Source organism: Agrilus planipennis, unplaced genomic scaffold (genome assembly GCF_000699045.2).
Source record: "Agrilus planipennis isolate EAB-ADULT unplaced genomic scaffold, Apla_2.0 scaffold405, whole genome shotgun sequence".
Classification (NCBI taxonomy): Eukaryota; Metazoa; Arthropoda; class Insecta; order Coleoptera; family Buprestidae; genus Agrilus; species Agrilus planipennis.
In genome coordinates this window covers 50,907-74,002 of record NW_020439056.1, presented here as the reverse complement: position 1 = coordinate 74,002, position 23,096 = coordinate 50,907, and the positions used below count along the sequence as shown (strand labels likewise).

Below are 23,096 nucleotides of genomic sequence, written 5' to 3'. Positions count from 1 at the left end.
AAAACTGATTCGTTCTTATTTTTAATAGATGGAACATTCTGAAAAGTACATTATTAGCTTCGTTTGCCATTAGTCGACTGAATGCACTAAACGAGAGGATTCGTGGTCAATTTGAAGAGTTGATGAATAAAAGCAGAAGTTGAGCGTATGCGCTTAACAAATGTGGCGTAAAGAAAAGATAGCGAAGACTCTCTTGAGTCCCGAGGGATAAATGTCGCATGGTGAAGCGCAGTGAGCAATGTGATATCGTCCTGATCAGACGCCAAACTCGCCATAATAGTGCCAGTTTACGCGCGGCTGAGCATGGCACCTGACAGATCACAGCCGCACATGAAGGTAATCGTATCGTAAAAGGTTGTTATATGTTACCATTATTTTAACATTGATTGCTGACCCTCATGTTGGTCGCAGCTTCTGAACCATTCCATTGTTTCCCTTATCAGTTCAACTGAGGAAGTTATTGTTGTCACACATTGCGATGTTCTATTCATTTCTGACGGTGTGAATCCCCGAATTTAATTTAAAATTTTATATTTATTATCCAAAAACTTACTTGTACGATTTGTATTTTTTTCAATTAAGAAAATATTAAATTACGAAAAAAACTAAAAAACGTATTATGTAATACAATAAATACTTAAGTAACGAAAACAATGATAATTGTACAAACCATTAAAAAAAACTAAAGTAGGCTTTTTGTTCAATTTTTGTTTTTAGAACAAATTATTTTTTTTTTTTTTAATTGAACCCCAAAAGCAGACAAAAACAGTTTGTGCGGTATAAAGGAAACTATCCGCGATAAAAAACAAGTTATTTAGACGTTTTATATTAATTTGTTTTCCTTTTTCCTTTATTTACCCAAAAATGTTATAATATATCGATTCAATTTATTAATTTTAGGCAGTCATGAAGTTTCTTTAATAATCCTTACTTATTTGATATGGCGTCGTTGTCGCAACTTTCTTTGCGTGTCAATTGACTTTATAGGTACATTGATTAATTACCATGAATTTCTATTAATAGAGCTAGTGGCGCGTCCTTGACACTTTTTGGTTTAAAAGTGAAAAAAATGGCTTACTGAAATTTTTGAAAGGAATAACTATAGGCACTTGAAATAACATTATTATGTATATACGGCTATTATCATAAGCAGGAAAATAAAAAATTCGTACAGCCCACTGTTTGCGAAGACTATAAGATTGTAAGCACCTACTATTTTTCGTATTAGATACCGTTTATTTAATCTTTATATTTAAGAAAATCGTTTCTTCAGTTTGTTTCCGAGAGTCGTCAAATAAGATTCACTTTAAGTTTATATTAGAGACTTTATATATCCTTTAAAAGTCTTTGAAGTCACGAATTCTTCTACAATAATATGTACAAATCCAGCTTTTGGAAGGTTTTTCTCGCGAACGAGAAGTGGCAAAAAAATTCGTTTTACTCTAAAAGGATTTTTTTTTCTTTAAATTGTGTTTAGTGAATGTAATACTATCTATCTGATAACTACTGTCACGTAATAAAGAAATTGCTTAATAAAAAAGTTATCTTATATGGATTACATTTATTTTGTTTACGATTTACCTAAAATTTCTGCTACTGCATGTAGTACCTACAGGTAAGTAATTTATTTTTTATTAGCAGGGAAAAATTTCGTATTAGGTACTTGATGTGGGTATTAAAAGTGTATGTAATATAAGCGACAAAAACATAAAATTTCGTCCTGCGTAGCAGTTTCCAACTGCTTTTTATATATCCATAGCTAAACCTTTTGAATAACAAGTAATGTTTTCTATTAACTTTTACTATTATTCACTTGGTTTAGTGGGTTGTAAATATAATGTATTAGCTAATCCTTAATGGCTACAGTTAATACCCCTTTTTGAACTGAATATTGTACAATACATTGCCTATAGTATAAATGAGTAATAACAAGTACTAACAAATTTTTATGCAACAATTTAAAAATAACAGTGTTAGATACCCACCTTAACGATGACAAAAGAAAATTTTATTGTTTTTTCTATAACACAAAAAAAGAATCGTCGTTTCAGTGCGTCGGCGTCGCATTGTCGTGAGCGAATCTGTTTGAACTGATGTAGGTATTCTTTCAAATGATGCTAATAAAGCACGACTCTTCAAAGTTTAAACTTGGAATTGTACAAATCTAAAGAAAATCACGCAAAATTCAGAATGAAGAGCAAACCTTTCCGTGATGTTTTTCATTGTTCTTTTTATTAATTCCCCGTGTATAGTTTTTTTGCACTGTAACTACGCCTGAAAGATCAAATCGCCGAATACAAAAAAAATCTCAGTCTTTATAACACAAATAAATAAACGGAAAAATGTCCTTACTAAAAAAGGTATTAAGCATCGAGTATATAAACAAGTGTGCCTATCGGTTTAACGTATGATTTCGTGAAAATGCATGTTACGATTTCTTTTGGATTTTCTTTAAAATACGCATAGAAACATCCTTATCTTTTGTAAACTGATAAGCTTACGGTTCTCGTTGATGCTGTTGAAAAGATAAGAATTGACTCTAATCCACTGCTATCAGCCGTACATACTGGGGTTGCAAACCAGCAATGGATTTAATTTCCGCCGTTGATGCGTACACACAGATAAAAACTGAAATTCGAACGATAATGTTATATGTTAAAGGTTGTTTGAACGTTTTACGAAACGAAATAAAAGATCAATTTTGTTACTTAGGCATTATCATCTAGGTATGCAATAAAATCCGTTTTTTATAATTTCTTTAGGTTACGCATTCAGAATCTTAATATCTACTTCCTACATTTTTATAAATTTCGCAAATGATATACAAAAGAAGACAAATATTTGTATACTATTAATTGATTAATTAATTACCTAAATGTAGAACAAAAATAAGATTAGGTGTATGTTTTTATTAGAGTGCAGTTTAAGTTGGTAAAATAACATCGGTTGGAAATCGTCATGTCTACAAATGAGGAACATCAGAACGCGGATGAAAATAGCAGCGAAAATGAGAAAGCCAAACCGGAAGCGGACCAAGCAGTCAACAAAAGGACTTACAATAACAGCGACAAAAATCATAAACTGAACAAAGACAATAACGCAACCAGAGTGGTGGTTGTCGCCCTTACCCCTGAAAGAACAAGAGAAACATGGAACAAAAAAGTTGAATTTCTATTAGCCGTTATCGGATTTGCTGTTGACTTGGGGAACGTATGGAGATTTCCTTATATCTGTTATCAAAATGGTGGAGGTAGGTAAATTGTAGAATACAATACAGAATAACTCACATCAAGTTATTCTCCAACATTCGCGCAGAATAATACATACATATATGTACATATTGAAGCGTTTTGCTTATTAATTAAATTGTTAATCGAAAAAAGAATATTTCAATTCTATCGGCATACATTGCGAAAGCGTAAAAAGTCTCAAGTCCAAACGTTAAGAAAATCTTCACATATGTATACTATGTATACCTAATAACAGCACGATTTAATTCTTCGTTGTCGACAGTAATTTTATTTCCGTTTCTGAAATGTTCAGTTTATTATTTACTAATAAAATCAGTTAAGACCAAAGTTGAACTGCCTTTCGTAATATACGTAATAACGTTCTTGTTACTTGATTGAGAAATTCGTTTATCCAACGAATGAATAGGTTTAACTATCTAGCTATGTATATATGTATACGTAGTGTACTATAGGAAGTATAATTTGGCAAATTCGATTCTATTCGCAACTTGAATATTGAACGATATGTATATACATACATATAATAACGATGACGACGATCTGTATTTCTTTAGTGTTTATACTAATTTACAATACTTACACAATATTATCCAACGGATATGAGAACATAAATATACTTACGAATACACACTTTTTCGTAGAAATGTATAATATATTATTTTAATGCATACTGCTCAATTGAAACTGTTGTCATCAGGTGCGTTTTTAATACCTTATACAATTATGTTAATATTCGGCGGACTTCCGTTGTTTTACATGGAATTGGCACTAGGACAATTTTATCGAAGTGGATGCCTTACTATTTGGAAAAGAATATGTCCAGCATTAAAAGGTACGTACCTATGTACACGTGTATTAATTAATCGTATAAATATAATAAATAATCGTAAAATAGCAAGCAATGAAGATACAAAGAGATAAACGAAAAAATCATATAACTCTTTAAAAATTTCAACGAGTTTAAATTGATCTTTAGTATCAATAGAGCTGATTGAACAATCGAAATGTTAAACAATGGTTTAGGAACAAAAACTTCCGAGAAGGAGTAGAACAAATAGCCGTCTTCTTTAATACAAAAGCTATGATAATAGTCTTCTATTTTCCAAGCCATTGATGGCTAAAGTCCTTTTCTGAACTGTCGTCGTCCAGGGATTCATTTTATTCTCTCTTTTCTTGTTACCTAAATACGACCGTTACAATTATTTATCGAAACACTTAATTTTATTCGGAACGAAAGGTATAAAACCGTTAATTGGCTGCTGCTCCAAAATAATATTTTATTTTACGACTAAAAATTACCGTCTAACCTAAATCCCGTATACGGGACATTTTTGGGTATTTAATTTTACTAAAATACGAAAAATGGTAAAATATTAATAACTTATTGTACTAAACATGTACATAAAAAGTTTCTGTATACATACATACATACAGACACGTAACATGTATGCATTTATATATCTACAGTCTTTGATCAAAGTTAATAGAAAATGCCTAATTGAAAAGGTATGTACGTACGGTCAATTGGAAGAAAGAGAATAAATCTTGCTGATGAAAGAAAATCTTTTCACACCTTCGTAAAAACGATTGTCCGGTTAAGTTAAAGGATTCGAGAAAACAATTCACCGAGAAGTGGCTCCGGATCGGCTCATGTTCAATTCATTAGAGGTTTATCTCTGACAAAATAGATAGCACCGCGTTGCAATTCGATTTCTCGAGATGCATAAAGATCAAAACATTTCAATTTCAAATAAGACACACGAGGGAAAAAGAAGGGCCAATATATTAGAACCAGTCGGTTAAACACGCGAAACCCTCCTTTAAAAAGTAGGTAACAGTAATAAATGTAACAGAATTTTTCGGACCCTTTTAACACTAACTCACATGCAAAATGTTCATAAGAAATACGGGGAGGATTTGTTTTCAAAGGCACCAGCTTTCTGATGCCCTCTTCATATTAGAAGTGGCGTCAAGACGGCATCGTTCTAGGGTTCTTCGTTGATGGTAAAGCGTATAAGTACATAATATTATTAGCGTTGTCCATCTAACCATGCCTTCAATTGTCGAAAGTGGCGAAGATCATTCGGTACGACATTTGGACTATTTATACGTGGATGATCGTAGTGTAGTAAGAGGGCACCGAAAAGCTGGTTCTAGCAATTATGTAAAAATATATATAAGCCACTTTTTTATGTACTTACACACTTGGATTCGAGACACTTTTAATTGGTTGTATTCAAAGTAAGTTTGCTAGCGTTATCTATCGCAGTTGACCGTAAAGACGATGATAAGTTTGTAAAATTAATTTCTAGAAAAATTTATGATACAAATTTCTGAGGAAATCGGCTGTGAGTGACCGATCGATGATTTTACTCGAAACGTCTCTGCCCTGTACTGTATTGTGGACAGTACCACGATTAACTTTTTCGATGTTTCTTGGTTTTCTCAACACGTGGACACCTTGCATTTGATACTATCGTGCTCGCGAGATCACGATAATATTAAGATGCATATAAGTACATATGTATTGTGGATATTGGGATACACAATATGTATTCAATATACGACAGTCGCGAAACCCTTGCCTGAAAACATTCGCGCATTGTCGCGCAAAATTTTTACGAAAATGCATGTACTGTTACTTACGCTTTAATTAATGATCGAAGAACGTCGGTGTCGAGACCTTTAATTTGATACATACATACATATTAAGTAACTACAAATTACATATACAATATGTGTATATTATACATACATACGTATGTATGGTACAAATACAATATTACATACATATGATTGGAAAAAGCGATCGTGCAAAATTAGAGTTCCAGAGAAAATTGGAGAGAGAAATAATAGGTGTTTTGATTATTACAGGAATAGGGTATGCCATTTGTCTAATAGACATTTATATGGGAATGTATTACAATACCATAATAGGCTGGGCAGTGTACTATTTAGTGGCATCGTTTCAATCAGAACTTCCATGGACGCGTTGCAATAACAGTTGGAACACACCTGATTGTAGACCGGTTAAATTTATTGGCGCCCAACATAATTTAACAAGTCCCGCCAGGGAATTCTTTGAGTGAGTTTCTTAAAAAAAAAAAGGGACGACATGATTCCTCCAATTTCAAATTTCTTTCTCTGTTTCGCAGAAGGGAAGTCTTAGAGCAATACAAATCTAACGGTTTAGACCGTATGGGTCCAATAAAACCCGCCTTGGCCATGTGCGTTTTTGCGGTATTTGTACTGGTCTATTTTTCTTTATGGAAAGGCGTTCGAAGTGCCGGAAAGGTATTTATAATACATACATATAATATTAATTCGTGAATTTGTTTAATAACCGTTTCCTAATAGGTTCATACTTTTTTATTTATATACAATATATGTTTGTATACTTTGGTAGGTGATTTGTCGAAACCACCTATGGTGTGCTAAAGAGTACCTGCTAACAAGTTTGAGATCGCCAACCACATCTGGTAATTTCGATAAATTACTGACTAAGAGTAACTTCACTCAAAAATTCCACATAAAACGTTTAAAAACGCATTCCGACACCGAAGATGCATGAGAAAGCGTTTTGGATTTTTAAACGCTTCGTGTGGAATTATTTGGATTAGTTCAATTCCACAGCACAACTCATCCTTGAATTTGATTTTCTTGTAATAATTAGCGACATAATGCTCTATATTTAATTGTTACCTTTCGTATAACAGGCTGTCTGGATAACGGCCCTGGCTCCGTATTTCGTTCTTATAATATTGTTGGTCAGAGGGGTGACCCTTCCAGGAGCTGCTAACGGAATCCGCTACTATCTTACCCCCGAATGGTATAAATTGTACAACAGCAGAGTTTGGATCGATGCCGCGTCTCAAATATTCTTTTCGCTCGGTCCAGGTTTCGGCACCTTACTAGCCCTGTCCAGTTACAATAAATTTAACAACAATTGCTACCGAGACGCCATTATAACAAGCGTGATCAATTGTCTTACGAGTTTCTTGGCTGGTTTTGTAATATTCTCCGTTCTTGGGTACATGGCTTACATGCAGAACAAAAGTATCGAAATGGTCGGCTTGGAAGGTGAGTTTTACGATTGGTGCAAGTTGGTTTTATTAATTTTCCATCTACCAAGCAAATATTTACTTAAAATTTTATGAAATTTAGGACCTGGTCTTGTGTTTATTGTATATCCGGAAGCAATAGCAACCATGAAAGGTTCTGTTTTTTGGTCGATAATTTTCTTTTTAATGCTCATCACTTTGGGGCTTGACAGCACGTTCGGAGGATTGGAGGCAATGATAACGGCACTGTGTGACGAATATCCAAAGCTTTTGGGACGTCATAGAGAAATTTTTGTTGCTGTTCTACTATTTGGAATATATATATGTGCCTTGCCAACGACAACCTACGTACGTGGAATATTTACTTAAAATACGTACTTATATTAGAGAATAAGAATGAATACAAGATTAGCATAAAATGTACACATGTAGATAAAATCCCTAAATCCCTACATTCTACATACAGGTATATTCACCGTAATCATTGTATTTCACAGGGTGGTGTTTTTTTGGTTAATATGTTAAACGTTTACGGACCCGGCTTGGCGATACTTTTCGTGGTGTTTTTCGAAGCCGCCGGTGTTTGTTGGATATACGGGACGGAAAATTTTGCAAGGGATATCGAAAAAATGTTGGGCCATAAGCCTGGCATCTTCTGGACCACTTGTTGGAAGTACATAAGTCCAGTATTTTTATTGGTAAATTAACCGTAGTTATTTAATAAACCATCAAGTTATTAAAATGTTTATTACTTAATTCTAGACAATTTTTATTTTTTCGTTAATGGGCCACGCAGAAATGTTAGGCAACGAGTACAAATATCCCGACTGGTCTTTCAACGTGGGCTATTGTCTAACAGCTTCATCTATCGTTTGTATACCTTTGTATATAGTTTATAAATTTCTAATGACACCAGGAACAATAAAACAGGTACTAATCGCCTTAATTGATTGCAGTTGTAATAAATATTCTATTTACAAAATAGCGATGGAAAATGATGTGGATGCCCGAGCATTCTTCTGACAGCAACACCTTAACTTACTACGGAGGTTCCGAAGTGTGACCGTTTTACCAATCGAAACTCTTCCACAGTAACACAACGGAATGGCTTGTTTAATTAATTAATTTTAATATACATACCTACTTAACATGTTATAGGTATTAGGCATTAATGCAAACATAAGGTTTTCTTGACGTTGCATGTAAATACCGTAACTCATATAAAAATTGAAGGTGTGTTGTGGTGTAACGAAAAAGAACATTTTACAGCACCTTAAATTTCGTATTCTTTTGTAATGTACATATTATATTACATATTTAATTGTGGGACAGATTTCAGCCATGATCTGCTCCATATGTAGATACCTATCTATAAATTTAAAAAGTCTGCGTACGAAATTTATACATATGTACCTATATTATACTTACATATAGTTATTACTTATATGTAAGTACTTATACAGTTGTAAATTCAGCCGTTATACAATTGTATGAAATTTAAAAAAAAAATAACAAAAATGGTAAAATTACAGCCACTTTACCATTTTTCAGATGTTATAATATACCTATGTACGCTGAGTATAATGTCGAAGACAGCCATTTTGACATCATATTTCAACATAAAATAATGTGAAGTTCATTATTATTAAAAACGTACTTTGTTTCATTTGTCATTAATAAAAACTTATGTTCAGAATTCGATTTTTTTATTTTTTTTACTGCTTTTTTTCATACGGAAAAAAATAACGTGCTTATGGTGCATGCATCATAATATGTAGCGTCACAAAAAATTGTTATTTTGTCACATATTCGAAGTGTCACGAATATTTCAAAACGTAAAATGTTTGGTTAAATTCTAGTTAAAAAAATAATCGCTTTATGCCATCATGATGAACTATTTACTCAAATTACAACATAACTTTATGAATACAATAATGGAAAGTGCAATAGTTGATAAGAATTCCTTATCTGTGATTCCAACCATACTGTTCATTTTTAATTCGTTTTTCTTGTTCCATCATTTGATCCACAGAAGGACATTCAGGCACACAAAATGGAAAACATGGTTTTATCGAGTAAGCATAATAAATAAGTTACTTAAGTTATTATTGTTTTTTATATCGACCAAAATTTTCGTTGATCAATAGGTACACACCTATATAGGTACATACGCATAAAATAATGCGAAATTAATAATTAATTAATATAGATATGTATATATTTTACCCTTTTAGGAATTAACTTTTCAGTGGGCATATTTTTATATGATACGAATGTGGTTTTTACTAATTCGAGCAGTACGTTGGAGTATAATTTTCCTAGAATACAATATTTCGAGGGTACGCCTAACGCAATCACTTTAAAAAGTATTGGCTAATGTTTATGAACGTATTTTCAGAATAACTTGAAAAAGACCTCCTTATTTTGGTCAGATGGAAAATTTTTTAACTTTATTACCATATTTGCTTTAACACTACTGTCTTTATTACCTATGGGAGTATTCATTTCTAGCGCCTTTTTTCAAAATAATGTGCCCAACTTTTTGATGTGGTAAGATTAAATCGTATAAGTTTAAATAGTATCCGCATTTGTTGTCCACTACTCAATTAATTTTTCAAGGATTGGTGAGGATCCTTGGATAAGGAGTGAAATCGGAATGTCAGGTCATTATCTTGAGAGACCGCCCTTTTTTATACTACCGTCAAAAAAACAGCGCCCCTTTAGATCAAAAAGATCTGCAAGTTTTAGTAATTTGGAAGAAATCTCTGAAAGCCGCGAATCCAGCGAAACTCACGTAATCAACAAATCTCGATCTTTACACGGAAATCCGACCATAAATAGAAAACTCACCTTTTAGAATATTGTTCTGTAATTTATTATTCTATCTACTTAATAAAGAAATTTACTTTTAACAAAAGTTAAGATTTGTTAAAGTACACCGATGATAGAGCATAGTCGTGCCTGTATATATTTTGTGAAACAAAAATAATAGTAAAATAAATATCTGGTTATTATGCGAGATGTCATAGGCAAATAAACAGCGAATGGGACGTTCGTGTGAAAATAAACCACTTTGGGGTGTTATTATATTTTCCTTACAAGACTTTATTGTAGTCCAGAAAAGTCACCCTAAAATAATAAACCCATTCCTGCGTCATTCTTTCCCCAATAGCTTCTTCGAAATACAGACACAAACGCAAAGGATTCTGTTTCGCGTATATTTCTCTAGGTATTTTGTTTATTTTTTATTTTTATTAAGGACTTATAAGTAGCAAATTAAAAAAGAAAAATGTATAACATTTGGTTGATTTGTTTGACGAAACAATTGTTATACAAAATCCGTAGATAAATGTATCAGCGAAAAATTCAGTTGTTCCTGTTTGCTCCTTTTTTGGCTTGCTTCTGTGTGTAAATAAGATTCAATACAAATCTAAATAAATGTGAAAGGGAGAATTACTATTCTAGCTATACTTATTTTAAGTACCTTAGCAGCGCTTTAAGAAGATTGGACGAAAATCTGGCACTATTTATAGGGGTTGGATTTTAAAGCTTGTGAAGGAGGAGCTTTAAGTTGTTCCTCCTATTTTTAAAAATGTAATTCGACTCAGAATCAGTGTTTTTGTGAATAATCCGCGATTAAGATGAGCTTGTTGTTGAATGCCTGATTTGGATTTGGAAAAAAGGTGAGATAAAACAATTACTTTTACGTGGAAAATGCTATGTCATTTTCATTTTTTTTTTAATAGGCGCCTATTAAATAAAGAAGAGACTTTAGTATGCATAATGCCTCGAAGAAAAAGGCCGTCAGATAACACCGATTCAGAAGATGAATTTGATGATGCCAAACATCCCCAAAGAAATGCGGCGAACGCAAGAGAAAGAGCAAGAATGAGAGTTTTAAGCAAGGCATTTTGCAGATTAAAAACAACCCTACCATGGGTACCAGCTGATACAAAATTGTCGAAATTGGACACTTTACGGCTAGCCACGAGCTATATTGCCCATCTCCGAGCCATTCTCATGGATCAACCCATAAGTAACGAGCACACGCATAAACATCCCCTGGCGCTGGTAAGTTTTATTTTAATAAATCTTACCAACTATTCCATTTTATATTATTTTGCACCAATTTAAATTCAAAATCTATCGATTCAAAACACTTACACAAACCCCAGAATAAATTTCTATCGATCACACCATAAATAGAGAGAAACAGAGGACACTGAAAATTACACCAAGTGAAGTTGTTTTATTTATTGTGTTATATTTAATAATGCACTAGAATCTTTATTGAAATTTTTAACGATCTAAAGCACTTTTTTAACGTACAGACTTTTTGTTTTTTTATTATCGTTAATAATTTTACTGACGGTGGAGCCACATAAAAACTAATACATAGTGTTTGGTACAGTACACACTTACCCCAACATTTGCCTGTTGTTTTGGTTCTTGTATTCGGATTTTTTCTTCATAAGAAGATACAGAACAATTCCTGTTTTGTTGGAGAAACAAAACATAATTCATTTTAGCACTCTCGAACTTTCACTCGCACTGGTCCGGCGTAAAATAATTATTATATTGTAACGGTTTAAGGAAATCAAACCGAATGTGACTTTTATTGAAAAGCGTCACATCAACATCATCTTGACCAAAATATCCTCCTCTAGCTTAGTTATTTAGTTATCATATCCGCCACTGAATAATTAAATGTAATTAAAAAAAATTGAAAAACAGATCAAAAATTTAATAATGAATGCGCACATATGTGTGAAATGGAAAAATATGATGCATTCATTTTACATTTTGTTGATATTCTGTTATTTACGACATTTCTACTTTTGTAGAAATAGGTTTGGCATGTTTTTGTTTGTTACTTGACCGTGCCCGCCATCAAAAAAAAAAAGATGAGAAAAAAAGAAAAATAAAAGCTTGTGACGGTCTATTTCCGGATAATTTGAGTTTTGCTTGTGTTAAGAGCGCAAACCCATACGGCACTTCAGTTAAACAAACATCTCAAATGTCGAGACAGTGAAATAATTAAACATGGCCCGAATCTACCATATGTAACCAGCTGTTGTCTTTTTAAATACCCACATTCATACACTTAATATAGGTACATATAATACACACGTAGGTATTTTATACCTTTTCCCTCCTAAAAGTCTTACAAGGCATTCCCGCTTGCTGACGATTTAAATTAAAAAATAAAAAAAAGTGTTACTCGATAGGTATGTTTTTTTTATTAGTTCATAAATGGGAAAACGGAGAAAAGAGTTTAAGAATAAAAGCGTAGTTACGCATCGTATTGTTATTTAAAAAAAGTTAATAGTTTTCGGCGATAGATAGATAGATACTTGTTGAAACTCCATATGACTCTTCCACCTGAAAAAGCCATGGATTATGGCGAAACGATCATTGTGAATGACAATCAAAAATATTTTGTGTACTTAGTTATTACGAAACTTATTTTAACAGATGAAAGTAATTTCTTTTTTTTATTCTGCAAAGTAACCAACAAATCGTTAAATAATACATAACATGTTTTCGAAAACGCACATACCAGAATGAATGTATATTTTATATTAATAATGTGTATTAGTATCCAATACTATTTAACGCATAAGTACCTATTACAATAATAAATCAAACGGCGGCTAACAATTTGTTTTATAGACATGGCCGTTTAGTTTTCAAAGGCCTGACTCTTCAACAGATGTTATACCAGAACATCAAGAGCCAAATTCACCCTGGCTGGATCTTCCGCAAAACAACCCTGTCAACAGGGATAAGGATGTATCATATTTCTACTGATTTGTAGAGCAAGATTGTCTCGATTTAATCTCGACACCCCAATCTTACACGGCCCCTTATTTACATCTCATATACGTAAAATATATTTGTATATTTACTAATTATGTAAAAACATCTACTTTTATTTATCATTGTTTTATTTACATATTTAATAATAAATTTTAAATATTATGTGCTTATATGTGAATGTCTTAAGTATTTAATTCATAAACTTACAATGGACAATTTCTACAAATAAAATAAAAAGGCTGGACAGTATTCCCAGGAAAAGAAGCGCAATCACGGGATAAATTTCTGACAAATCTACTACAGAAATTGTCGCGGCAGAAGCTCGAACGCAATTAGGTTTTCGAGCGTCCCAAATTTTTCTTTGCCGATACGTAATTCCAACTTCAGTTAAATATTGCATACTAAAATAAATCAGGTACATGGACGATGTGGATAAAGCGATTCCATCTAGATAATTCGCTTATAGATATACCCATACATATGGATATAGAGTAAAAAACACGTAGGTACCTACCAAAAATTTAATAAGTCAAGAAAAGGCGACCCTTTAACAGTGGCAATATGAGAAGTTTGAGAAGGTACCATAACTACTTCTTCAAGTTCACAAACTGTCCTGTCGGTAAATGTGTCCTCTATTATTGGATAACCCGTCGACGTTTCGACATAAAATGCTAATCCTTTTTCCTGAACCAATTTTAAACCATTTTCCGGCGACAGAAAATTAATGCTGTTTTTATTGGCAATTTTTGTGTCGTAAAGTCTTTTTGCAACAGGATCTACAGTTTCCTATTGATAATAATTATTAGAAATATATTGAGAATCGTATAATGAATGATTTTATTAAGCTTTCACGAGACGACCACATGAAGTTACCTTTTTTTAATTTACCATTGATCTTTGCGGGTTTCGATGGTCTGGGTTTTACTTTTGGCGGAATTAAGCAGTTTATGTATGTACTTACCTACTTCTCCGGGGTAGACTTAATTGAACTGCTCATCATTATCAGCTATTGCAAGACTCATTGTCAGCAGAAAATAAACCTCACACCAATATAATGAAACCCGAAAAGATCTGCAGTACAGTATTAATGAACTCATTCCTCAATAAAAACTTAAATCAAAGCTTACTGCAAAATAGGCCCTCATATAGACAATGTCTTGGACAGCTACCTTGAGAGGACTTTTTAATATGTCCTCTGTGCTTTTAATTTTGCTTGGCTGTTTAGTTAACAGAAACGAAACCATGCTTCCAGAATAATACTGATAAAAAAGAACGCAAAAAACGAATAAAGATAAAGCGGCAAATTTTCCACTAATTAATTGTGAAGAGTACGAAGTGCCTGAAATTAGGAAGAGTTAACTTATTTTTTCTTTTTCCCTATTAATTAATTATGAAGCAAATATCGATAGTATCTATAGGTAGGTATATATACGACATATTGGTGCAGACCTTGCTGGCAAAACGCTCCCAATGTAAAAAGAAAAAGAATACTCCAAGATGTTTCTGTATGATTACTATCTTTAAAATTATCATTTAATATGCGTTTTTCAGTAGACACTGCAGCCTTTAATACTATCGTTACGAAAATTGCGCAAAAAATTGCCAAATACCATACCGAATAATTCAATGGGTAAATAAATATCTCGCAGAAAGATTTCTTATTTGTATTACGAAATATAAAAGCGGTTCTAAAAACAATTTGATAGATATTATTTTGGTTCAATAAAAATTATAATTTGCATATATTATAGCTGATAATTTCATACCTTAAGAGCCAAGTACTTCTGCCATGTGATATAACATAAACTCTATCTTTTTTAAGAAATAATACAGAACCTCCAAAGTCAACTTCTTTTCTTTGAAGGGCTCCTGTCATACCATCAAAGGAACCGTTTGCAAGTTTAAAACCCCAAGAATCGGTTAAACTAAAGTTTAATCTAAAAGAAATGACACAGTTAATTTTACATACTAATAAAAAAATCTTTGCTGTGCTTTTTTTATTCTACTTTCACAAAAAAGTAATTCCAAATAAAACTTACGAGAAATTGTAAATTTCTTTGCAGTGATTCATAAGTACACTGTGAAACTTGGTACGAGAATCGACCCTATAATTATTTTCTTTCAAAATGTATTCTTCTAATTCACCCTCGAATTTATTAACCAACTGCATAGATAAACAATTGCTATAAACAAATGAAAAAATCTTTTTTCTGTTCTTACCACTGCAATTGTTTTAAATACAACGCCACTCATATTTTTTCGGTTCCAATATTTATTGTAATTGTTTGATTTTAAATTAAATGAAAAATTATTCGATTTTTTTACTAGCACGTTGTAATTTAATTTCCCCCCCTTTTTGTAAGCGGCATTGTACACATCTATCAACGTCACATTTACATTAACTCCGTTTCCGTATTCGCATTCCGCCACTAACAGATTTGAATTTATATTTGTATTTACATTAGAAAAAACTTTTTTAATAAATTTCTTTGTGATTATCAACCAGTGATAGGAATCGTTAAAAAGTTCAAATTCGCCAGCCTGAAAAAATTGATAATAAAATAAGTATTGTATCTATTTTATCGTCTGAATATATACGACTACTTAATATTTGTTTTTCCAAAACTTACTTTTATTAAAAAATCACCTGAAGATGCGCAATCGCCATCCAACACAAAGCCTGGATTACCCTGTAAACTATTATCTCGCTTTATGTTTGCTAGTATTGTATGCAATGAATGATCTGTTTTGGATTTGAAAGAGTATTCAAACAATCTGTAACGATCTTCTCCTAAGACGTTAAATAATTTAACCCTTTCTAAATAAAAAAATAAGTAACGCAAGTTACTTAATAAGCGTACTAAATAAACTCTATCCAAACCTTTAAAAAAAATATTGCAGTCAAAAATATAAATATGGGTCAGATGCCTTTCTTTAATAAAGTACTTTATCAAATTAAAAGATTTACTGCAAAGAAGCACATTACAGTAAGTAGTAGGGCAAAACATCAAAAACAATAAAAATTTTAGCATATCTCGTAAAGGAGAGTTTGAATTTTCGACTAAAACTAAAAAAGGAAGAATAGAAAATACATCATCAGATAAGTAATATATATACCCAAACAATAAAATCGATATTAAATTTTGTAGTCACGCTATATACTCTTGAATAAATCGTGTGACATTTCCTCAACACATTGTCAACCCACTCTACTAATATTATTAAATTATTTATTATTCCAATTCCAATATTTCAAAGATTTCTTTCGATCCCACAGAAAACACGCTCCTGTAATAATTGTTTATTTATTTCAGTTATCTGTATTTCTACGAATGTTTATTCTGCTATTATTAATTAAACCAATCCGATGCATATGCACATATTGCATTTGATGCAAAGGACATTTATTACTACCGTCGCAACAGCGTAATCGTAATAATATGTAAATAATTATACGTTTTTACGTAATTATTACAGAGAATATGATGCAACGAACGATGGTGATTAAAATAAATCCAACGAATGTCAACTTTTATATTTCTTGCATGTGAAAAGAAAATCATAAAAAAACTTCAAAGTTGTGAGTTAGGTAAAAAGAATAATTTAATCAGCGGAAGAACCGCGACGGTTACATATTTTCTAATCTTATGTCTATGTACAATTAATAAATTGTGCTGTCACTATCTGAAAATTGAATAATTTGCATTTTGATTGTTTACTTATGCCTACTTTTTTTATACATAAAAATGTTTCTTCAAAAAGGCACACCTCTTATTTCGCTTTTTTAATTTCTCGACAGTTTTCTGGAAAATTGACAAAAAACCTTAAAAAATATAAAATAATTATTTCACAGAAAATCATAAACGATGTAAGTTATGCAGCTTAGCAATTTAAGGATACAAAAATGTGAAAGGGTATTCAATAAAGTTCAACAAATAAATACCTTGAATAATATCACTAAGTGATTGATAACGTTTGTGGATCTTCATCATTTTCGGCATTAAAACGATAGTTTACAACATTATTCTTCTACAGCTATTATCAATGAATGTCAAATTTGATTTTTTTTGCATGCAAACAAAATCGTACAAATCCGCAAAAGATTGAGTTAGGTACATTTAGGAAAATTTGATCAGCAGAAGAACCAACGATTACAAATTTTGTAATATTAATTGCATCTACAATTAAATTCTAATAAATAAGAAAACTTAAAATTTGGCGGATTTTACTCGTGCAAAAAGGTCAAGAATTAAAAAATTAACATTAAATAATAGTCTTTGTAATATTTACTGTGTAACACTTATAAAATGTTTTCAACAATATTACTAAGAGATTAATTTTATGGTTTGTTCGAGAAAAGTATTAAGCTTCACGTAAAAAAGTTATTTTTGTGAGAAAAAACGTTTTCTAACCATTTGTATGAAGTTACATTTTATTAGTTCTCATATTTGCTGCAAGTTGGGTTGTCTATATATTATATTATGAATTATTATAGTTTAATTTATTGTAAAAAGAGTTTCTTAAATTACCATCCTTAACATGATCTACATGGCAAAAATATAATTTTAAAGTAAAACTTTACAAATTTACTACAATTAAACCGGAATTGTAGCTCAATTGTGGCCGTTGTTTTAAATTATCTCGGCACCTCCACCAAAATTTTCTATAATTGCTGATACCGTTTACGTATCTTCATGAACTACTTATTTTTGACTTTAAAAGGATGGTTAACATGATTAACCTCCTACCACGACCATTAACCTATATCAAACTTGATACCTCTTATAAAATGCCGGCAATAATATTATTAAGTTACTTTCATGAGAAGAAACGTCTTGTAATTAGTTGTGATATTTGCTGTGTATTGGGTTGTCTACATTTTATATTACAAATTTTAATCTAATTTAATGTAAAAAGAAAGGTGCAAATTTGCATCTCTAACTACACCTACATGAAATAAATATATTTATACTGTAATAAAACCGGAATTATGGTTTAATTGTGGAGTTTGTTTCAAATAGTTCCGGCGCCTTCACCAAAATTTCAATAAAATTAATTGCTGATAACATTTGTGTATCTTATTTTCAGCGTTAAAATGATAATTTACAAGATTAATCTTGTACAACGACCATCAGCAAATATCAAATATATAAAGTGTAAAACGTTTGTCAAATTTTTATGATTTTAGTAGATTTTACCTTGATGGTTTCTATCTATGGTTTCTATTATTTTGAACATATTTTGACAAATGATGTATATGTTTTGTGATTATTTTAATTGTTTTCTTTTATTTGTGATTGTAAATAATCGATTTTATTTATAACGTGTGAGTTTTGAACATTTCATTGTGCTTTTGATCACTGTATGCATACTTATTCTAATAAGTGCATTAGACATTATTTATTTACTAAGCGTAATGTTATCATCGTATATGTTTACTTTTCTTTTTCTTACTTCAATTGTGGAAGGTAAAACGAAGTTCAAATACTGGAAATGTAAGTGAAAACAAGGATTATGTGAAATCTCATTATAGGTTCATTTTTTGATGAAAATTATAAAGTTAATGTAACCAGTGATTCGCCCGTGGTAGTAGGTGGAACGGTTCGCTTCACAGCAAAATTGTACGATTCTGGAGGAAATCCAGTTACTGGATCATTCTTATTTGAATGGGAGGATAATGGAATTCCCCAAAATATAGCCAGTGTAGGTTCAATATTGTTTTAACTATTATAAGTGACACATTGACCATTTAATTTTTTTCTGTTAGCATGAGACAAAATCTCAGACCGATTCCTGGAATGTCACTTATAATTCAAAATATTATCCAGCAGGAACTTATGAGGCTCAAGTAATCGTAAAAAAACGCATATTTTTTATGTATGAAGTGGTTACATCAGAAAGAATTTACTTTCAGCTTACAAGTATGTATAAATTTACGTATGTTACTCTTATGATTATTATTAATAGTTTATTTCAATTGAACAGAGAATCTAAATGGCAAGTTGAAAGTAACTCAAGACAATAGAGAAGTTGATGGCATTTATTTAGCTAGCAATAAAAGTATTCTGTTTGAGATTGCTTTAAAAGATTCCGATGTAGAATATTTGCATAATTCATCTACATGTGTGTTAACCTACTGGTTAATTGATTGCCAATATTTGGGTCCGTCTAAAGGTTATTTTTATAGCCTTAACTTTACTGTACCTGAAAAACACCACAGCGTAGAGGTTTTAATTATAGCTAGTTTTGACCCAACTGGTTGTTCCAATACAGCATTAGAAACAATACAAAACACTTCTTCAATAACACCGAGTTTGTTAAATATTAATAAATCAAATGTATTGATTACATCTGCAGCAAATGTCGAAATTAATACTAAAACAAGCATGCCATTGGTCTCAGAGCACATGGCTTTTAATATTCCATACGTGTGTCAAAATACTAGCATTGCTCCAGATGACACAAAGGCTTACGGTTATTTTAAGAGAACTTTTACTGTGAAAGGTAAAAGAATAAAAAAATTACATTACAGTTGTGTTACAAGTTTTACTAATCGATTATTTTGTTATATAGCTGGAGTGTCAAATGTAACTGTTACTGGCAACAACTGGCTTCAACATGGTGATATATTATCTTTAAACATTAAATGTACAGGATCTGGTATGTTTAATTATTGTGTGCATTATTCAAAGGCACCATACAACATTACAGGAAACGAAACGTGTCTTAGTCCTGACACGTCCGAAAAATGTGAATTTTCTATTCGTCACTATTTCAAGAGTCCCGAAATGTATACTGCAATTATTGTAATTTTTAACGATGTTGGGAAAATAATATCGCCGGTAACAATCACCGTATATAAAGGTATAAGTAAACGGTTAATTAATAATTACTAGTGATCGCCCGTTGGTCGAAATTCGACCGCAGTTCATTAAATTTTTAAGTTTGAACGTTATTGAATTTCTTTTGTCAAAGTTTTTTTTTCACATTTACTTCGCGAATGTTTTCATAATTTAATATATAACACATGTTATACATAAACTTTATTGTTTTACACTCCTCTATATGAAGTTTAATTATTGCAATGTGCCTAGAATGAGGTACAAGTTTTTCTTCACATATTAATATATAGATTCTAATTTGTTTTTTTTTTTTTCAGTCAATAAACAAGCTCAACTATCTGTCATCATTGTTCCTGTAATATTTAGTATCATAGCTATTGTTCTTGTAATATTTGGTATTGCTTATTATCTGCAAAACAGATCTAGGTGTGTTTTAGAAATGTTTATCTTCATTGTTTGAAATAATTTAATGTTATTTAAATTTTAGGTTTATAGTGGAAGTAGCAGACTTCAATTTCGGTCGTCAATATGCCGACATGGAATATAAAACGTTCACAGAGAGATTAAAAGAATCAATTTCTAATGCTTTAATTAGAACACCTTCGCCGAGTCCTTCCGAGCATTCTGTTTGGCCTCCAGGACAAAAGTACGGAAGTCTTACTTAAATTTCTTGAGAATCATAAGTTTTATTTACATTTTTTATTATTATATTGTTAGTTTATTAGTATAAGTCTCTCCTCCTGTTCAATTATACAAAATTAGTAGAGTTTTCAATATTTTATTTTATGAATTATTTAAAAGGAAACGAAAATGTATATGTGATATTACTATAAAATATACTACTGCTTGTACATATATATTGAAATCAATAAATAAGTAAGTTATTAATGGATAGAAAATAAGAGAAGCAGATCGATCACTGGTTTATTTTTATTTAAATTTTGTTAAAAAAAGGGCAAAAGGGAGTTTGAGACATAAAAAAAGTTGCTATCAACTTTTTCTTCTTTTTCTATTTTTTGAGTAGCCTTTACCAAACCAACCCGCAGTAATACGAGTTTTACTTTGGTTTTTTTCTAAGATACTGTAGTTTTTTAACTCATTGTCTCTCTTTACCGACTCATTATCGGTTATATTATCGCAACACAAACACACAACGTTCTTTTCTGTGCTGGCAAAAAATGGAATGAATTTCCTGTAAAATAAGCAAGTAGGTGATTGATATTCTTTCCAGCAAAATTTGCAGAAATCATTCGATTCAGTTTTCTCCTCTTTTAAATTGTTCAGTAGAGGAGGAGGAGTTATAATACTGTGTAATCCTGAGTACATGTAACTTGTTAAAAAGGGATAAAGATATAATTCTGAAAAATGAATTTCAGAATTATTTGGAAACATTAAATGATTAAAATAAAAATTATTACGATGAAGGACGTGGTTTTCTGGTTGTCTCGCTTTGAATGTAACCACAGTACAAATATCAGGCTCTGTCTTAATTTTTTCATTTAAAAATGATTCCACATTGATTTTCTCGTCGATATTTAACTTTTCCTCGACACTAATGTCTTTTTCCTGAATTAACATTGAATCGTTGACTTGTAAGAAAGGTCTTGTAGTTGTATGAAGTTCTTCTTTGCAAAGATTAGTCCAGTGAAAGAAAACGGGATCTTTTTTACGATCATAATCTGGTACATGTATTCCCAATGTGTTCATAACAATTCTCATGACCGTGTCGCATTTTCCATGGATTTTAGAAAAAGCCCAATCATCCTTTGGAGTCCACTGTAGATTAACTATGAACAGCGTAGGCCTTTTCTTCACTGGTTTATCCATTTGCCAAAGCCATGGATATTTTTTTAGAACTTTCAAACTGGAACCTAGACAGATAATCATTGTGGCTTTTTTCGCATTTTTGCATGCCCCCCGCCAATTTAGAGGCCAATATAGAGTACCCCGTTCTCCAAAATGAACAATTGTATCAATTAAAGGACTGTTACAAAAATAACATTTTCTCATGGTCTTATGAGAAAACCTGGCAGTGTTTTCGGTGACGTCAAATGGCCTGAGATATTCACGTGAGGGTCTGCAATTTTTGCACACCTCAATTAGCATGTTTCCATGCAATTCTGATAGTGCAGAACGCGGCAAACCCGATCGTAAATGTAGACCATCACAATTTTGAGACACAACGTGCTTAAGGATCTTCTGATGATACAATTGAGACAAAGCCATATGTGTGTATGTTGGCTCTGCAGAACTCAGATCATGTTTTCTAAAATTTAATTTTGTGCAAATGTGTCCTGTAAATGCTCTGTAACTCCACAAATAATAAATAATTACATACCCAATGTCTTTTCCTTGTTGAAGTTTGGTCCAAATTCCGTTTGGACCTCTGTAATCAGGAATTTTTGCTGCTGTACTGATGCCTGCTCCTGTATAAACTATAATGTGTTGAGCTTCAATCATTGCCTGAGCCATTTTATTGCATTTTTCATACAGTTCGTCTTCTGGATCTTCAATTTCTTCTAGGCGCCGCTTTGCTTCTTCACGTCTTCTTCGTCGCTGTTGAATTTCTTCCACTGTTTCTGAACAATCATTTAAGAATTGAGCTTCTTCAGTTGATCTTTGCTCTTCAGATTTTTGCAATATTGCCGATATCTAAAGTTACGAACTACATATATAGCTTTAAATTTAATACTTAGTCGACTTACTGTTCGGAGAGATGCACTTCTCTCTTCTTTTAAACAGAACTGTTTTGTTTTTAAACCGTTAGTCACAGAGAGTCTACATCTTCTTGGATATCTTATATTATTAGAATCATTTAAAGCCTCCTCTTCGTTAATTGTATTAACACCAACATTTTCCATTTGACCGAACAGGAAATAATACTTTAATAACTTTTCCTAAATATTTTGGTATTTGATACTCTAACCTAATCTGTACCTTTCAATTATTATTTTTATTGGCGAACAATAAGAAGTTTTAGAAGATTGTGTCCAAATGCACGTTAAAGTTTACATAGAAAAAAGGATACTAACACTAAATTTAATTGGAATACAGGTAAACATATGTAAATTACACTTCAACTGAACCAAAATTAAAATCATCTCGTGTTTCTAGAAAAAGAT

The 23,096-nt window shown here is 31.7% G+C and overlaps 5 protein-coding genes across 11 annotated transcripts; 3 read left to right on the top strand and 2 right to left on the bottom strand.

The window, feature by feature from the left end:
• Window positions 1-230: 230 nt before the first annotated feature.
• LOC108743387 (sodium-dependent serotonin transporter) lies at window positions 231-8,945 on the top strand. 3 transcript variants are annotated; one of them, XM_018478953.1, is made up of 10 exons: window positions 231-336; window positions 2,916-3,250; window positions 3,949-4,083; window positions 6,126-6,336; window positions 6,407-6,545; window positions 6,968-7,331; window positions 7,416-7,660; window positions 7,810-8,010; window positions 8,075-8,242; window positions 8,298-8,945. In XM_018478953.1, the coding sequence occupies exons 2-10, from the start codon at window positions 2,959-2,961 to the stop codon at window positions 8,373-8,375; spliced, it is 1,833 nt and encodes a 610-aa protein (XP_018334455.1). In that variant the 5' UTR covers window positions 231-336; window positions 2,916-2,958; the 3' UTR covers window positions 8,376-8,945. The 3 variants fall into 3 exon arrangements, with proteins under 3 accessions (XP_018334455.1, XP_018334453.1, XP_018334454.1); XM_018478951.1 differs by lacking the exon at window positions 231-336 and adding an exon at window positions 1,510-1,615; XM_018478952.1 differs by lacking the exon at window positions 231-336 and adding an exon at window positions 2,623-2,726.
• A 138-nt stretch (window positions 8,946-9,083) lies between these two features.
• LOC108743382 (transcription factor 21) lies at window positions 9,084-13,233 on the top strand. 4 transcript variants are annotated; one of them, XM_018478943.1, is made up of 4 exons: window positions 9,084-9,387; window positions 10,794-10,995; window positions 11,059-11,383; window positions 13,026-13,233. In XM_018478943.1, the coding sequence occupies exons 2-4, from the start codon at window positions 10,970-10,972 to the stop codon at window positions 13,128-13,130; spliced, it is 456 nt and encodes a 151-aa protein (XP_018334445.1). In that variant the 5' UTR covers window positions 9,084-9,387; window positions 10,794-10,969; the 3' UTR covers window positions 13,131-13,233. The 4 variants fall into 4 exon arrangements, with proteins under 4 accessions (XP_018334445.1, XP_018334444.1, XP_018334442.1 ...); XM_018478942.2 differs by having other exon boundaries at window positions 9,092-9,387; window positions 10,802-10,995; window positions 12,986-13,233; XM_018478940.2 differs by having other exon boundaries at window positions 9,092-9,387; window positions 12,986-13,233.
• Window positions 13,234-14,861: 1,628 nt separating this feature from the next.
• Window positions 14,862-15,850, bottom strand: LOC108743369. The gene is made up of 3 exons (XM_018478920.2): window positions 15,353-15,850; window positions 15,172-15,296; window positions 14,862-15,069 (listed from the first exon to the last, which is right to left on the bottom strand). Exons 1-3 carry the CDS (start codon window positions 15,383-15,385, stop codon window positions 14,862-14,864), a joined length of 366 nt encoding a protein of 121 aa, XP_018334422.1. The 5' UTR covers window positions 15,386-15,850.
• Window positions 15,851-18,373: 2,523 nt separating this feature from the next.
• Window positions 18,374-20,755, top strand: LOC108743381. Its single transcript, XM_018478938.2, has 7 exons — window positions 18,374-18,600; window positions 18,666-18,835; window positions 18,900-19,053; window positions 19,118-19,636; window positions 19,706-19,996; window positions 20,292-20,400; window positions 20,462-20,755. The coding sequence occupies exons 1-7, from the start codon at window positions 18,549-18,551 to the stop codon at window positions 20,637-20,639; spliced, it is 1,473 nt and encodes a 490-aa protein (XP_018334440.1). The 5' UTR covers window positions 18,374-18,548; the 3' UTR covers window positions 20,640-20,755.
• A 131-nt stretch (window positions 20,756-20,886) lies between these two features.
• LOC108743379 (NAD-dependent protein deacetylase sirtuin-7) lies at window positions 20,887-23,004 on the bottom strand. Of its 2 annotated transcripts, XM_018478935.2 has the most exons (4): window positions 22,680-23,003; window positions 22,313-22,626; window positions 21,393-22,240; window positions 20,887-21,332 (listed from the first exon to the last, which is right to left on the bottom strand). In XM_018478935.2, exons 1-4 carry the CDS (start codon window positions 22,833-22,835, stop codon window positions 20,965-20,967), a joined length of 1,686 nt encoding a protein of 561 aa, XP_018334437.1. In that variant the 5' UTR covers window positions 22,836-23,003; the 3' UTR covers window positions 20,887-20,964. The 2 variants fall into 2 exon arrangements, with proteins under 2 accessions (XP_018334437.1, XP_018334436.1); XM_018478934.2 differs by having other exon boundaries at window positions 20,887-22,240; window positions 22,680-23,004.
• Window positions 23,005-23,096: the final 92 nt, after the last annotated feature.

Bases quoted from the DNA above. Each gene is read 5' to 3' on its own strand.
- LOC108743387 (XM_018478953.1), top strand. From the start codon at position 2,959: ATGTCTACAAATGAGGAACATCAGAACGCGGATGAAAATAGCAGCGAA. The intron at 4,084-6,125 runs GTACGTACCTAT...TGATTATTACAG, and splicing joins AATATGTCCAGCATTAAAAG to GAATAGGGTATGCCATTTGT. The intron at 6,546-6,967 runs GTATTTATAATA...TTCGTATAACAG, and splicing joins GCGTTCGAAGTGCCGGAAAG to GCTGTCTGGATAACGGCCCT.
- LOC108743382 (XM_018478939.2), top strand. From the start codon at position 9,199: ATGATGAACTATTTACTCAAATTACAACATAACTTTATGAATACAATA. The intron at 9,388-9,546 runs GTAAGCATAATA...TTACCCTTTTAG, and splicing joins GGAAAACATGGTTTTATCGA to GAATTAACTTTTCAGTGGGC. The intron at 9,863-9,931 runs GTAAGATTAAAT...TAATTTTTCAAG, and splicing joins GTGCCCAACTTTTTGATGTG to GATTGGTGAGGATCCTTGGA.
- LOC108743369 (XM_018478920.2), bottom strand. From the start codon at position 15,385: ATGAGTGGCGTTGTATTTAAAACAATTGCAGTG. The intron at 15,297-15,352 runs GTAAGAACAGAA...TTATCTATGCAG, and splicing joins TATTTAAAACAATTGCAGTG to TTGGTTAATAAATTCGAGGG. The intron at 15,070-15,171 runs GTAAGTTTTATT...CATTTCTTTTAG, and splicing joins AAAGAAATTTACAATTTCTC to ATTAAACTTTAGTTTAACCG.
- LOC108743381 (XM_018478938.2), top strand. From the start codon at position 18,549: ATGTTATCATCGTATATGTTTACTTTTCTTTTTCTTACTTCAATTGTG. The intron at 19,054-19,117 runs GTATGTATAAAT...TCAATTGAACAG, and splicing joins AATTTACTTTCAGCTTACAA to AGAATCTAAATGGCAAGTTG. The intron at 19,997-20,291 runs GTATAAGTAAAC...TTTTTTTTTCAG, and splicing joins AACAATCACCGTATATAAAG to TCAATAAACAAGCTCAACTA.
- LOC108743379 (XM_018478934.2), bottom strand. From the start codon at position 22,835: ATGGAAAATGTTGGTGTTAATACAATTAACGAAGAGGAGGCTTTAAAT. The intron at 22,627-22,679 runs GTAAGTCGACTA...TCGTAACTTTAG, and splicing joins GAAGTGCATCTCTCCGAACA to ATATCGGCAATATTGCAAAA. The intron at 22,241-22,312 runs GTATGTAATTAT...ATTAAATTTTAG, and splicing joins CAACAAGGAAAAGACATTGG to AAAACATGATCTGAGTTCTG.